At 38.3% G+C, this 15,699-nt stretch overlaps 1 protein-coding gene across 3 annotated transcripts in view; it reads left to right on the top strand.

Annotated features, from left to right (window-relative positions):
• The first annotated feature begins 4,608 nt into the window (after nucleotides 1–4,608).
• The window catches only part of creb5b (cAMP responsive element binding protein 5b), a 44,240-nt gene continuing 33,149 nt past the window's right edge, over nucleotides 4,609–15,699 (top strand). Inside the window, exons 1-5 of one of the 3 annotated variants that reach the window (XM_055047945.1) lie at nucleotides 4,609–4,797; nucleotides 9,554–9,631; nucleotides 9,928–10,021; nucleotides 12,644–12,765; nucleotides 14,943–15,100. In XM_055047945.1, coding sequence (XP_054903920.1) covers nucleotides 9,578–9,631; nucleotides 9,928–10,021; nucleotides 12,644–12,765; nucleotides 14,943–15,100 — 428 coding nt within the window. In that variant the 5' untranslated portion in view covers nucleotides 4,609–4,797; nucleotides 9,554–9,577. Of the gene's footprint in view, nucleotides 4,850–9,553; nucleotides 9,632–9,927; nucleotides 10,022–12,643; nucleotides 12,766–14,942; nucleotides 15,101–15,699 lie in introns of those variants that run through there. The other 2 variants (XM_055047944.1, XM_055047946.1) reach the window with 2 other exon arrangements.

Here is a 15,699-nt window from a genome sequence, read left to right as displayed (position 1 = left end):
ATCAAAATACTGTTAAATTGATTTGGATATTTGACATCTACATATACTGTGAAAACAACTTAAACTGTCAGTCTTTCTCATTGGAAATTATGCTAATATTTACAAGGATAATATCAACCTCTCCACATTTACCATCTCAGAATTAATATTTCGAATTTTGCTTCAATTCCTTAAATTAGGCTTTTAAAATAATAATAATAAAAATATGATTTTTTTATTCATTCATTCATTCATTCATTCATTCATTCATTCATTCATTCATTCATTTTATTCCATTATATTCACAGACTCCATGCCTTTCACACTTGAAGCCTAAGTAAAACAGTTTCTCTTGTTATCGGAAAATCCTGTCAATATATTTCATTGCTGTCGTTTTTTCAAAGAAGTGGATGTTTTCAATTACAAATGCTGGCTCTGCCTGTTCCAGTTATTTATTTACCATTTCACTTGATGGGTATAGTTATAAGTAATTATTGCTCTTCGACTTGTTGCGCCCCACAAATAGTTGTAACAGATGTACCAGAGATTTATTTTATTTTAAATTAGGGGATACTCTTAAATCAAGCGTTGCATTCAATAAACTTCCTGTAATTCAACTAAGAACGATGAGCTCATGAGTAAAATGATTCCCTCACTACTTCAATTTTTCATTTAGGAAAGGTACCTTTTCCCTTTTCAGTTTCTTACAAAACAAAGTTAGTCTAGTAATTACTCATCCATGTGCTTAACAAATCATCTTTATTTATTCATGAATAACTACTTAGCGTTGTTAAAGACCGGTAAGAAAGGAAATATGGGTTATAAGTACATAATAAAGACAACCAACAATACTTTCATTCAACTTGAAATGATGTGGATATCAAACAGTGCTGTGAGCTGGGAGAGGGGTGCCATCTTGAAACAATGTTCTGTAATTTGCTGTCATTGTCACCTCAGTAATCTTTGTTTTCTTTGGCTGTGAAACTTATGAAGATGGTAAAATATGCTAAAGAAGGCAAAAAAAAAGTTAACCAACTCAAGCAACTTACATCATTATTTAGACACATAGCGGTGCTCAGAAAAATAATTTGCCGTCAACAGTTTTCAAGTTAGAGATGTAAAATGACCTGTGATGGAAAGCTATAAAGTATGGTTTGAAATTTTTTTCTTCAAAGGAAGAAGAAAAAACATACAGTCTTGTTGCTAAATGGACAAGTGCTGAAGAGAACATTATAAAAAAAATCCCATTGTGCAAGTGAAAGTCTACAAAACTGAGTTGACAAAAAGTGTTTCTGGCAACTAAAGAAATGGCAGATAGAATTTTCTACGGCATCTGGTTGCACCGAAAAGAAGCAAAAGAGGAAATTTAATTTAAGTTATCTCCATTTTTTCCCTCCATTCTAGTGAGAGATAGTGGAAGAACAAAGATCACAGCATGTGGTGTGCGGTTCACTTCTTAGCAACACATGTATGAATCATCACATTTTAAACCGCACCCTTCGACCAAACATGTAGAGTTAATAGACAAAACACTTTAATTTGTTAGAAACAAATCCTGTATTCAATTCTGCATTGATGCACAACTCTGTTTACTTGCCAGAGATGAGATTATCTGTCACTTTTGTACATCTGAATTGGATAATTGAACAAATTTAAGCAGTTTCTTGGTTCGTGTCAGATATGCTTCCAAGTTTGTGAGTTTTGTACAACCATATTTTAATTCTTGTTTTGATGAAAGCAGAACGTATATTGTCATAAGAAGTTTGCATTATGAAATTAACACAAATAAGACCATAATTCCGTCTTATCTTTTTCTATGCAGGGATATTATAGTAACAATAAACACATCTATACATGCAGAATCCATTTTCTGACATGCAGGATGGTACTCTAGTTTTAAGGAGTCATCCCACTGAACTGCCTCCTAAGGTTACTCTTAACAGTTATAGGGTTCAATTTTTGAATACAGAAAAATCCCCACGATTTTCTGCCTTTAAACTTCCAACGTGCAAATAACAATGAAATTAGTTTCTAATTCCAGCTGAAGGCTTAGTAGTTTTACATTTCTTAGTCTCCACAAGAGAAATTGTTTACCTTTGCATTTTGTGTGTTGCACTGTGCACAAGCAGCTTTATTGTCATTTCAGCCGAGCAAATTGAGTTTTGTATGTTTACATTAAAGCTTAATTCTGCTCTGTTCAAAGTTTTGCTGACTCACAGCTATTGTGACAAATAACCAGAAATAATCATTCAACATGTCTCGCCACTGACTACCACTTTTTTCTTTTTTAAGCTGGAACCACATGCAGTTTACTTGAGAACAACAGTCAATCAAGATTAAGTCTTCTTGTTTCAAAATATATCATCATGTCCTGCCCTATTGCTCAGATTTAATTTTCCAAAACTGGGTTATTGTCAGTCGAATATTTTCTAAGTTCAGTGTTCCTTCTAAAACCTACCCAAATAACTCTGCACCAACAGCTATTGTCTGTCTTGTATTTAAGTGTTGTTGCCAGACATAATTTTACCCAGAGACAAAGCCATAGGGCCTGATTGCTCTAGTCTTTCCCGCTCTGCTGTCCTAATGAGGGGCTGTGTGATGTTAAGTATTTGATTAGCTGAAGATGTTTCCTGCCCTTTCAGATTCAAAACCAATTGTCAGGATTCTAGGGGAATACAATATGGTGTAGTTAAAATTGATCCTGTATATTTTATCAAAGCAGCTAAAATGGTGAGGCTTTGTGACTATACTTATGCATGCGAGGCATAGATAATAACCGGACAGATGTAAAAGCTGCAAATCACAATGCAGTGATGCAACTCTAAGCTTTACAAACGAACAGAATGTTCAGAATCAGGTGTCAGATGCTCCCATCAGTGTACGCTTCAGTATTTCTATTGAGAAACAGAAAGACATAAAGACACTTATGGTATGCCCCATTGACACACCTGGTGTAATCATCCGCACTGGCTCTTCAAGGTGATCTTACCCAAAAGCATTGCACAGAGGCATAATCATAAAAGGGTTAGTATAATATAGATCAAATCTCCTTTAGTGTGGGTCACTGACCCAAACTGTATCGGCTCTTTCCAGCCTTAATTGTCTGTTCTTCTAGAAGCATAATGTTTGGATTGGTTGGGAAATATATTGGCAATAAAGAGACAAAGGGATGTCATAAATGTTGATTAAAGCTCTGGTTAAAAGACAGAGGCGGAGAGGCCCTGAGTTATGAGGGCCTTTCAGACTGCGTTATTGTTTCGGTGACAGGGCTCTTAGTGTGTCTAGTGGAGTGGTCGCAGGCCAGTGGTAAACATTTCTCAACGTGTGAGGAGTCATTAATCCCTGGAGTGGAGGATGGCTTCACTACCACCACTGTCTGTGGCCGAGAAATCACGGCCAGTTGGCACCAGCAGGTCACCACGGAGCTGCAACTCTGAAGTGTTATGCGCAGATGTCTAAGCCTCTGCTAATGTGCACATTTCTGAAAATTAACTGGAAGGTTTTAACTATTGCTGATGCCACATGTTCAATCAGAAAGGTTATCATTATTAGGGTTACTTTTTAAAGAAAACCACTGGCCTTTGTTTGAAACAGAAAATGCATCATTTTCCCCAATGTGGCTAAAATAATATCACAATTATTCTTGTTGTTATAGTAAGGTTTATTATAGCTATAGCAAGCTTATCTTTAAAAAAAATAATTTAAGTAAAAATAAATAATAAGTAGTTAAGTTTTATGGTGTTTTTACAATGTTATTTATCAGAATATGTTTTTTTGTTGTTGCTATTTTGCCCTTTACAGAGTAACAAAACTATAACCAGATAGTTATTGATGGGAAAATTGGTTGAGCCTGTTTTAAAACAGGCTCAACTTAAATAAAATCAAGGATGGCATTTTTTTAAATTCTACATCCTGATGATGTTTTCAATTTCTAGAAACGCTGTTCAAACAACTTGTTTTTGTTGTAGACATGGGAAAAGTGCAGGGGCCTTCTTTTCAGCCAGCTGACCGGTAGTGCACGGCGACAGGTGAAGGAAACAGGAGTGCTGGTTTATGCATCGAGGATATATTTGATATAAATACATGTTATGGCTTCATATTTGAAGCCAAAACATGTTAAAAACACAACTGCATTCTTACTGCAGTGAAGAATATTGAGTCTATGAGTTCAAACACATAAGAAATTAGGTTAATTATTTTATATATATATATATATATATATATATATATTATTTTTTTAATAAATATATAGGATAGAGAGATATATAGAGAGAGAGAGAGAGAGAGAAGAGAGAGAGAGAGAGAGAGAGAGAGAGAGAGAGAGAGAAAACCTATTTTAAATTTAACCGTTCCCTTTAATGGATATATCAAAAGCGCATGCGCAGAAAATAGAAGGGTTATTTGGTGAAATTTAAAACGGCAAAATGAAAAAACTAAATTGTTTTGCAGCCGAATGTCAGTTCTGGATGCATCCTTCTCCGGCATTAAGCTGCTGCTGCGTCCTGAACCCAGTTCAGAGCTGTCAGTCCAGCCCTCCAGTCTGACTGGTCAGCAGCGGTCATCCCGCTGTGTCGCACCACACCCACTCCAGGACCAGCCGGTGTCCCGTCCATGCTTCTGGGCGTTCCTCCACTGGCCCCGCTCCCGCCCGCGCCGCCCCACTCGTGCAGGGCCCGCTATGATTTAGAAGTTCAGGAATCCCACGTGACGTCACCCCGGGGTGACGTTATGCTTCTCTAAATAGATCGCATTGTAATCCTTTCTCAGTCCAACGTGGTTTCTTCTCAGAGGCTGCTTCACATTTTCTACACTTGTTTGGTAAGTTGAAAGCCCTGCCACCATGCAGACCCTCTTGCACGAGCCTCTGCAGGTTTGTTGACTTTTGTTTAAAGCGATTTTTTTGGTGACTTTTTTTTTTCCTGAAATGCAACAGCTTGTTTTCCTGTTCGCTCCCAGCAGTCTGGCTGAAGATGTTGATTTTCTTCCTGTTTTGCAAAGATCCAGGCGTGCGCCTCACATAACCGCCGTCTCCCGCGACTTTCGTTAGATTGAACGGATTGTCATCTCGCCTCATTGCCGACGCCTGTATTTACTGTTGCTGAAGTTGACACGGAGTCAAGTGCCGCTGCAGTGCTCGGTCCGCGCACTCTGCACGGACTTCAACTCCATCTCGTCCAGCTCCCGGCTTCTAAACGGGTCAATGCAGCGGGCTGAGTCCCCCTCCCTCACCCTGGCGCTCCCGTCAAGTTTAAGTCTCCGCTCCGAGCTGCATCGCTGCATCATTTGTCACGCCTGTCCCGTTCAGGGATAAAGCGCAGCCGGCGACCCGTCCGGGACTCCTGCGCGCTGCGGTTCACCAATGACCGTCTGGAAAAAAAAACAACAAAACAAACAAACAAAAAAACGCCTCTTCTGTTTTTTATTATTATTAAATTGAAGTTTTCTTTTTTTGTTTTGTTTTGTTTTGTTTTTTTTTAATCATAACGCGAGCAACATGACGTCATCCTGCAGGCTCGTCGATATTTGATTAACCGCGGAGATGTTGAGGGCCACTTTCAGGAAGGTTGTGCTGACGAGGCGCGCTTTGTTGATGCACGGCTTGAAGGGAAGAAAACACGCTTTAATTATATGATTGCTCCTCGGCCGCTGCCATTATGTTTATGTGACAGCGCTGCCAATAACCACTTTTCTTTCGCGTATACGCTCTAAATTATGCTTCCGTTTTTTTTTGTTTGTTTGTTTTTTTTGTTTTGTTTTTTGCTGTTTTGTCTCGCGATTTCTTGAATTAATAACATTAATTCGTTCGCGGTGAGACGTGTTTTTGTTTCGTTGTGGGGGATAAAGTAGGACCTTGTAAATGCAAAGAAAAAAAATGTTTTAAATTTCAAGGGAACTACTCAGACTGCAGGATCTCATTAAAAATAATTAAATGCATGAAATTAGTTTGTAACAAAATGTCACTTTTGAGGGAAAATAGGCAAATTATTAACAACTGCATTAACAATTGGAAGTGTAGCTTGTTTTAATTTGTACCTTGCTACAGATTCCTTCCATATTTTACACAGGCTTGATTGCAGTCTGGAGGCTGATTGCACTGGTGAAATGTGACCCAAACTGAGTTTATTTGTTGATGACTGCTTCCAGTGCTCAGGGTTCCTTTGTAATGATTGAGCTAATGAATAAAAAAAAGAAGGAAAAAGAAAAGAAAAGGGGTAAAGTGACAATTCAATCTGGCCCCAGAGCTTTTGTTCCTGAGTAGCACTTTTAACTGAGGTTTATTTCTGATTTCTTGCATTGATGTCAAAGTGTTTCTCCAGTTTAGGGGTTTTATTGCAATGGTAACCTCTTCTGTCATGCACGACAGTTGCAATAAAATCAAGTTTAGAGTAGCACTGAATTTGCTACATGAGTGGATCTGCAGCAGAAGTCGAAGAAAGTGTCTTGAGAAGGCCAGAAACTCTGCCTCAGGGATCGCCGTAATCCTGCCTTGAACTTGTGCTGTCAAAAGCCAATTGCTCTGCATGTTCATGCTTGCTTTAACCTCTTTGCACCTCAGCCCCTCGTTTCCTCACCATATTGTTTAAATTCTAATGCGTGGTCTACCTGGAGAATTCCTCCCCAGTTCCTCTTGAAACCAAACGCTTGACCCTAATCCTTCAACTCGCTCACATCAGGGTTTAGTTAATGTTATAGTGTAATCAAATTTCCTCCGCTAAACTAAAACATCAATATAAAATGTGGGCCAAGTGCTCTTTCCAAGAGAGTGGCGTTGAGTACTGATAATCTAACGTGTGAGAGGTATTGGGGAATTCGCGAAAGGCATTTTTGGAATTAACAGTCGAGTTTTTTTGCATCATATGGTTTGAATTTCCTGCTGACTGTGCTGAAATAATCAAACCCAATTTCAATAACCGGAAGTATGGGTTCTTTTGGACAGTATATGAAGTCTCATACTTAAGGACTTATCTGGTTCTAAATAATAATTTCCAGTGATAGTTGTGTGCATCGTTTCCTCTGCAAGCAATGATATGATCATTCCGTTTAAACCTGTATAAATAGATCACGAGAAAATAAATAGAGTGACATGAGTGGCAGAAACAGTGGAAAAGGCAAACATTTCAGTTAACAAAAATAGTGGCAGAAATGATTCAGAGTTGGAATAACTCTGACGACAGGTCCGCAGACTCTGGTCCAACAGGCTGCCATCCTCTCTTTTAGTTTGAGCTTGGAGCTCAGATCAGCAGCGTTGGTTGTGTTGGTTGTGTTTGCCGTGTTCGTTGTGGCAAAGGAGACCAGGTGAGTTTTTAGAGCCCATTTAGAGGAGCCTGAGTGCACCGGGGGCGCAGGAAAGTAAGACCTGATCACCTTGCTCTCTTGACAGAAAGACTCTGTCCAGACCCTGTTTTGCAGGCTTGGTCATGAAATGCAACTTGTTAGGCAAACACAGTGTTAGAGTGTTTTGACTGCGCTTCAGGAAATAGCCTGTACCCATGAAAAAAGGGACACCTAAAAAGTGTGTGAAAGTATTCATGTTTTGTAGTTTGAAACGGTGGCTCTGGCTAAATCACAGGTGTGTTGCAGTTCTTTTACGTATGACAGGCTAACATGAAAGAGAAAAAAAGTGATCAATGTGACTGTTGAATGTGTGAATCACACCGTGGTAAAGCAGTTTACAGCAAACAAGAAAAAAAATAAGTAAAAAATCCAGAATGTGATTAATTAATGTTTTCCAGATAGGTTATATGACAGGTGATGTAACAATGTCGCAAGCTTTTGACGATGTTCGGATATCAATGGGCATTTATTTTAATTTTTTTCAGTGTCATAACAAAACAGTAATTTAATTACTGATGTTTCATGTCCACAATGTTTCTACTCATTCTCCACACCAACAGATCTACTTGTTTGTCATGAAGTACTAAAGATAAAATAGGTTTGAAGTTTTTTTTTCTAAAATTGCATTACATTTAGCATTACAATCTTGATGGGCTGCACTTCTGTATCTCTCCATGAACCATTATCATCATGGAAAATGTTAATATCTGATACTAAAATGTAATGCTCTTCTTGAAAAGCTTTTTAAGTGTTTTTTATCTTTTGTAGAGTATAATAATGCTCTTGATCATTGTGAGGAGCTCATTAAAATGCAGTATTAAAAGTTTAACAAAGGCAACAACTTGTGTATCTGTGAATAATTTAAAATGATACACCACTCATAAACAAATGTTGCATTTCATTTAACTGTGAGGTTCACCCTTTTGATGGTTTTTGCTTGTTTGAGGCACTGCCAACATTTAGAAAGTAGAGAGACTCAGCATAAACAGTTACTGTTTTATTTGCTACAAACAAAAAAATGGCAAACATCACCACAGATTTGTCTTAGGGTTAGGATGAAACAATTCGTTTTGCTTATATAAAATTTTCATGGAATGCTTATGAAATACTGATCTGATCTGCTAATCATTTTTTATTGTAACTTTTTTTATTTGGCTGTTTTTGTTTAGATTAGCTGGTAAAAACCACACGTCTACCTGTCGTTCATGTGTCAGTTATTGGTTGCGTCCCTAATTTTGACTCTTGATTGCATGCTTTAGTCTGATGTAAACAATTTATATTCCACACATACATGAAGATCACAATTTCATTTTTAAAATGTGCATCTTTTTTTTCCTTTTTTTATTATGCCAGGGTTCCATTTTATTGTTTTTTTTAATCAATAAATCAAAGAGTCAAGGAACATATTTTTCTAAGACATTTTGTCCTCTATTTTTCTCGTAGAACCTAAAATAACAGCTGAAGTCATTTACTTTTGACAAGTTGGAGCTCATGCACTCTTGTAGCACACTGTTAGTGTGAGTGCAGTTTAATTTTTAAGGTTGTTTGTCATAGACCAAATGGACTTCTGCCATCTAATTATATTTGTCTGCTGTGACACCACTTCCCTTTCGTATTTTTCCACAGAGAAGTGCAACGAAGTTCAATAATGTCTCAAGAAATTACTGAAAAGTTGAAGATATAAAGTGCCTCAATTAAAAGATATTTTCCATCAAAGATTTATTTTGTTTTTTAACTGTAAACATTCAGATGAATGTTAAAAGTAGAGGAAGTTTTGGAGTTATATCTGAAAAACTTAAGTTTTTTTTGTCTTAAGATTAATTATCAAATACATATTTAAGACGTGTTTTATTATATCATTTCTCAAAAGTTACAGTAAAGCCAATTTATGTCTTTTTTGTGATAGAGAAAATGTAAAGCGTTTGTGTTTATCGGTAATTGTACATTTTAGCTAGATACCGCATGCATATTATTTTACAGGGTAATATGATACATGGAAATGCTGCTGTTGTGATATTTATGTTTTTATTTTAAGATGAGGACATCATCCGCAAATACTTTTCTCAATTTATTCTCTGTATTTCTTAAATAATCGGAACTTTTTGTGTAATTTCCCCACCACTTGTGCATAAGCATTTTGCGTTGACAGTAGCAGTGTACTTGTTCCTTAAAGTGCCGGTCGGGGATCTAGAGTCAGTCAGGTTGCCTTTCTGATTCATTTATATGTCTTCTCTTGCAGTTTTATGAGACGCTGGCCAGAGGGATGAACTCAGACCAGGAAAGGCCATTCGTGTGCAATGCTCCTGGCTGCTCTCAGGTTAGTGTATATCTATAAATGCATATCTTGGGAGATTCACACAGGATGTCTATGTGCACATGTCTACCTAACAGCACAAAGCATAGAGCAAATCTAATTACAAAGTTACCTGCCAGTGTATGGCATGTAGAACTACACTAGTTATCTAGCACCTATTTTCTAGTTTAAGAGGTTTCTCCCATTTATTTTTGCCTTTGGTCGAAACTAAAGGCGATTGTCAAAACTATCCTTTTTTTCTTTCTATTTACTGTTCTTGCTTTTTCTTCTTCACACCTCCTGGTTTTAAAATCAAACAGCGTTTTCCCACGGAGGATCATCTGATGATTCATCGTCACAAACATGAGATGACCCTTAAGTTCCCCTCCATAAAAAACGACAACATGTTATCAGGTGAGTTACATCGGCATCGATGCGGACCGATTTGCTTCTGCAGCCCAGCAAGTTTCTGATGCAGAGGTGTGCCACAAGTGACTCAACCACAGACATACTCATCTGTCATCACAAACCTTTATGGCTAGTCCTATACAAGCTGTTTAAAGTGATGTAAATCATATGGTTTGTTGGCCTATGGCTCAGGAACCTGCTGTTCCTACCGTTTGTGCTTCTTTTCCTGAATAACACTTTGAGTAATTTACATCTTCAAATTTTTTTAGGTGAGTTTGAATTTTTAAGTATATGCGATTATATTCACCTTATCTTGAGTTCATGTGTTAGGTCGACTATGCCTCTCCAGCTATTGTCTAACTAAACCAGATTCTATCCTCTGTATTATTTACACCGTTTGGACTACAGGATCAGCTTTTGTAGGCCGAGTGTCTCATAGTCTTCTGTCTGTGTTACAAATTCTCTGAATTACATGTTGAACTCAGGAGAAAATGGTCAGCAGTTTGCCATTACCCATAAGCTAGAGCTTAGTCACACATGGCAATGTGGCTAAACAGTCTCCTTAGCTTTAAAATAAAGTGAACAGTGTTTGCTTTTCACCAGGAAGCATCCTGGATAAAAATGAATAGCTTCCTTTCTTTTAGTTATAGAGCATAAATTAATATCTCACTCGAGACAAGATTGAAAAGTTACTCTGGTTAAAACTGTATTTTGGGATCACAGGTCATGTTGAAAGTTTGCGTCAATCCCCAGTCTAGCCAGAATGAGTAAACAGACCATGAAGCATGCTTTTAGCCTTTGAAACAACCATGATCCTAAAACCACCTTCAACTGTCTGAAACCTGATATGCATGCACCCCCCCAGAACGTCAAGCCGAATGCTGCAGCTTTCGGCTGAGACCCCACTCTCAGCGGCAGGAATCTGTTCTTTGTCGGCAAAAATGGTGCTGTCAAGGGAGCATCTCCCTCTCACTAACTAAAGGCTGTAATGCTTTTTTAAAAACCAAATGGGTGATGGTACCTTAGCGTGCTTTCAAGCCATAGAAACCTTTTCTTGTTATGACACAATGTCTTTTATTTGTCAGTCCCCTTCACTTAATCTGCCTAATTAAATCTACTGCAACAACTTTCTCAAGTCGCTTAATTAGTAAATTAGCAACTCCATGTGCTTAGTTTAATCTCAGAATAAAAATGAATTCTTCTAAGGTGAAGAGATTCATGAAGACCAAGAAACCCAGACAGCAGACAGGTCTGGGTGTGGAAAAGTTTAAAAGAGGATTTTGTTATAAATAAATCACCTGAAAATAGAAAAACCGAGGTACAAATGCAAACCTAGGAAGAGATGGACCTACACCTTGTTGAAAGAGCAGGTCTGGCAAGAAGAGCATCATTCAGAGAAGCAACCCTAGTGCCTCCGATGGAGGAGCACCAGAGATCTGCAGCTCAGCTCAACTGATAGCTTTGTTCTCTACAAATTCTGCTTTGCAATTTTTGCAATTTAATCTTTTTGCCTTTTCACCCTAAATGACCACCATATATGGTGAAAAGAAAAACATTAAATTGTTTAGGAAGCCTGAAAAAGTCCTATTTGCAGTTTTCCAAGAGCCATGAAGGGGCCCAGCAGTAATGTGAAAGAAGGTGCTGCTTTCAGATGCGAACAAAGTAAAAAGCATGTGTGGATGAAACGTAACACTGGACATAACCCCGAATATATTATGCTGTGGGGATGCTTTACATCAGCAAGAAGAGGGAAACTGGTCAGAGTTGATATAAAGATGCTTTGAGCTTAACACAGACAAATCCTGGAAGAAGACCAATTAGAGGCTGCAAAAGTCTTCAATCTGATGCCAAAGTTCACCTTCAAACTTGATAACAACCTTAAATGTACAGCCAGACCGACAATGGAAGGGTGTGGAGCAAGTTGTATCCATTTGTTGGAATTGCTTTGCCAAACCTCATTGAGAGTGTGGAAAGACTTAAAAAATTACAACAGATGCTTTTCATCAAAATTTAAATGAGCTTCAGCTATTTTTTCCAAAACTGAGCAAAAATCTGAGTCTCCTAATATGCAAAGCTGGTAGAGACATACCCCCCGTAACCGGGATCTGTTATTTTACTGAAATATGACTCTAAAACACAGATTTTTATTTGAAAAAACAAACAAACAAACAACAAACAAACAAAAAAACACATATTCTTTGCCTTGAATCTCACAATTACGCACTATTTTGTGTTGTTTAGTCACATAAAATACCAATAAAATAATTGAGGTTTGTGGTTGTAACATGATGAAATGTGGAGAACCTCTGGGGGTGAATACTTTGAAAGGCACAATATATTCTCTAAACCTGAGGGGGGACTATTAGCTTAATTTCAGCATTACTCCAAATTTACTGGAATATGTTTCTGTCATCATTTCATTTATGTTGAAAAGAATGTTGCTTTTCTTGCGGATACGATATTCTGTGGTGTGTCACTGCAATATTTACTGCTAAATATTTCGATCGAGACAAAGCTTGAGAACAATTTCTTGCCGATACGCATGCACTCATAGCCTGACAAGATAAATAGTTTTATCAACTATTGAGTTGAGTGTTTAAGCTCGACAGCATGTTCTTTGACTTCCAGACCAGACGCCCACTCCAACCCGATTCTTGAAGAACTGTGAAGAGGTCGGACTGTTCAGTGACCTGGACTGCTCCATTGAGCAGGACTTCTGCAAAGCGCAAGAAGAAGAAGACAGTAAGCAGGTACTGCAAAACAGAGGAGAAAGCCTCAGACCGAAAACCCAGAAAAACCCAAAGCCACAACCCTCCACAGGGGTTGAATTTTAAACCACTATCTGTGCAATCATCTGTCACAAATAGATGCCTACACCATGCGAGCTGATAAAGCCTCTCAAATAGATTTCAAAAAACACCCTAAACCTCACCTAACCACACTGCTCCCTTTTAAGAAGCCGATGACCACACATGTTTATGCACTATATTATTCCGTCCTCTATTCTCACCTTATTATTTCAAGTACTTTTTAGTCAGTCGTGACAGACGAGGTCTAACAGATAAAGATTTGTCATCCACCTCAGATGAGGAGAACTCAGATCAGGTTCTCCACCTGTAACTTTGAGCAGCTTCTCAGTCGCCTCTCACGGGAGGTAGTCATATTTCTTCCAAGAAATAAAGTCAGACCACTGAGGCAACATCTTGGCTGTACCAACAAAACCAGACAAACTGGCCTGACTGTCCTGCATGAAATCAGAGGTCCAAAATGTTATATTCATCAGAGGACATCTTCGTTTACGCTGCAATGTTGCACCTTCACCTGGGACATGGATACTCGTCAAATCAGCAGAAGACAGACTGCTTATTTAACGTCTGGGAACATGTGCGGAGCATGCTGCAGCTAAGCTGTTTTCTGAGAGTTTGGCTCAGGAGCCTGTCTGTGTTCAGGTCAGCCATGTCTAGCCTGCCCAGCCTTTGTGGTTTATGACGGGAGGCTCTGCTAAGTCAGCAGGAGGCGAGTCGGAGCAAGACGATGTAGGAGTAAAATGCACAATAGGCAGAGATAAGCAGCGAAAGCTCTCAAACACCTGAAACACTGAAAAAAATGAAAAAGCAAAGACAGTCACATGAGTATGTGTTGTGCAACAGTGCATTTTGGTTAAGCGAGTGATTTTATTGTGTTTTTGTTTTATAACTTTACTCTTCTTCTAGTGTTTTAATATTTAAATGCCAGTTGTTTGTTTATGCGTTTCACTAAAACTAAGGGACAGCTTTTGGCTTTTTGTTTGGTTCAATGATTAAATTAAACTGGATCTATAGTGCCACTCAGATGTTTAAATATATTTATTAATAACATAAACATCATTGTGTCATTGACAGATCACTGTGGGTCTTTAACTTTGTTTTAATGTTTCTTTTTCTGAGGTGGTATAGAACTACGATTGTCATGATTTAAAGCAACGTCTATCAATTTTTCAAACAAGAACTGATTGAAAATTTATTTTAAGGAGTTTCACTCTGATCCAAACAAACCGAAAGTTTCACATAAATGCTCATGTTTCGTTAAATGCCCCTTAGCAAGCTGTGGGAAAACCACATCGTTTTCGTAGTTATGAACAAGCTTCTGACGTGATTCTGTCAGGATATTGCTCATCTTGATTTCATGTAAGTCTGTTGAATTCCAGGAGCTGATCTAATTTTTAGGCATAACCCATAAAGTTTTGATAGGGTTGAAATCTGCAACATTCAAAAGTTTAATGTGACAGATCTGTGATACTTTGACAACCAGGTGTTAGCAGAAGGATGAAGACTGCAAACACACTTTATAAATTACTTTGGAAGGATAAACGGCTTCTAAACAAAATGACCCTGACCTCAAACTTGGTGAAAACAGATTAGGCTTAAACAGCAGGTCCATGCTAGGACACAATTTATTTGCTTTTGCCAGGGAGGTCATGCAAGGCTAAGCCTTGCTAATGGCTCCAAAAAGTTTCTCTGCAACTTTCTAAGAATGGTTCAAATTTAAAAGCCAAAACTTAAAGTGACGTTTGTGCCAGTGATGCAAGTACTTAACATTCCAAAACTTTATGAACCCATTGAAGGGACCACCACATGAGAAAAAAACACACACCATATAAGATGTAAAATGTTGTTAACCCAGAATTATTTTGCAATGGCTGTTATTACACATGACTGAGCCTACAGAGAGTTTCCAAGGAACCTGGTCTTCATTAGACTGTCAGCGTGTCCCAAATGGAACGTGGAAAACCTTGTAGAGCATAGTTTACATAATTCTCCGTTACAGCTTAAAGATGGGTGTGTGAGGAGGAAAAGTGAAATGGTTGCAAATCTGCACCCTTGTGCTTCAAATTCATTCTTAACACAAAGCACACTTTGCTTTTTTCTCTCTCGCTTCCTCTTCGCAGAACATCGCACTGCATGGGCAAGCAGGTCAAGGTCAGCACCAGCAGTCCCACGCACGGATGGCCAACCATGATACCAGCATAGTGATCCAGCAGGCCCTTCCTTCTCCCCAGTCCAGCTCAGTTATCACTCAGGCTCCCTCCACCAACAGACAGATAGGGTGAGTGAAACACAAAACCCAAAAAACAAAAAAAAAACAAAACAAAACAAAAAACAAATCCAGGAAGAAATTAGCACGAATAACAGCAAGTAGTCAGACTCTACATTTAGTCTCTTTGTCTTTCTTTTTTTGTTGTTGCTACATTTATGTGAAGCATGTTTTACTACAACAGACAAGGGCATAGGGAGAAAGTTTGCCATGAAACAAATTATCTAACAAGTGGCAGATTGTATCCTCTCACCTCAAGTGTGGCCCTGTTTAGTGACAGCTTTAGGCTGAGCCTCGTCCTTTGTGTTCGTGCCAGCTGTCATCCCTCTGTCGTCTGTGAGGTAATGTTAGTGTTTAGTTACATTTCGGGCGCTGTATGTGGGGCCAGAAAATCGTGTTTTACTGTTCATTCGAGGTTGTCTCAGAGCAGAGCATGCCAAAGGTCTCAGAGGATTAGATGAGGTTATTTCTCAAGCCTCAGTCATGAGTGTCTTTATAAGAGTTTAGCATTTCAAGTTTGAAAATATAGTTGTTTTTTTATATGTGTGAGAATTTCGGTTACCATCACACAAGTGAAAATGGGAAGGGTAGCTTTAAAGTAAATCATAATT

This window comes from Poeciliopsis prolifica, unplaced genomic scaffold (genome assembly GCF_027474105.1).
Source record: "Poeciliopsis prolifica strain line A6 unplaced genomic scaffold, Auburn_PproV2 SCAFFOLD026, whole genome shotgun sequence".
Lineage (NCBI taxonomy): Eukaryota > Metazoa > Chordata > Actinopteri > Cyprinodontiformes > Poeciliidae > Poeciliopsis > Poeciliopsis prolifica.
This window is presented reverse-complemented; position numbering and strand designations above follow the sequence as displayed.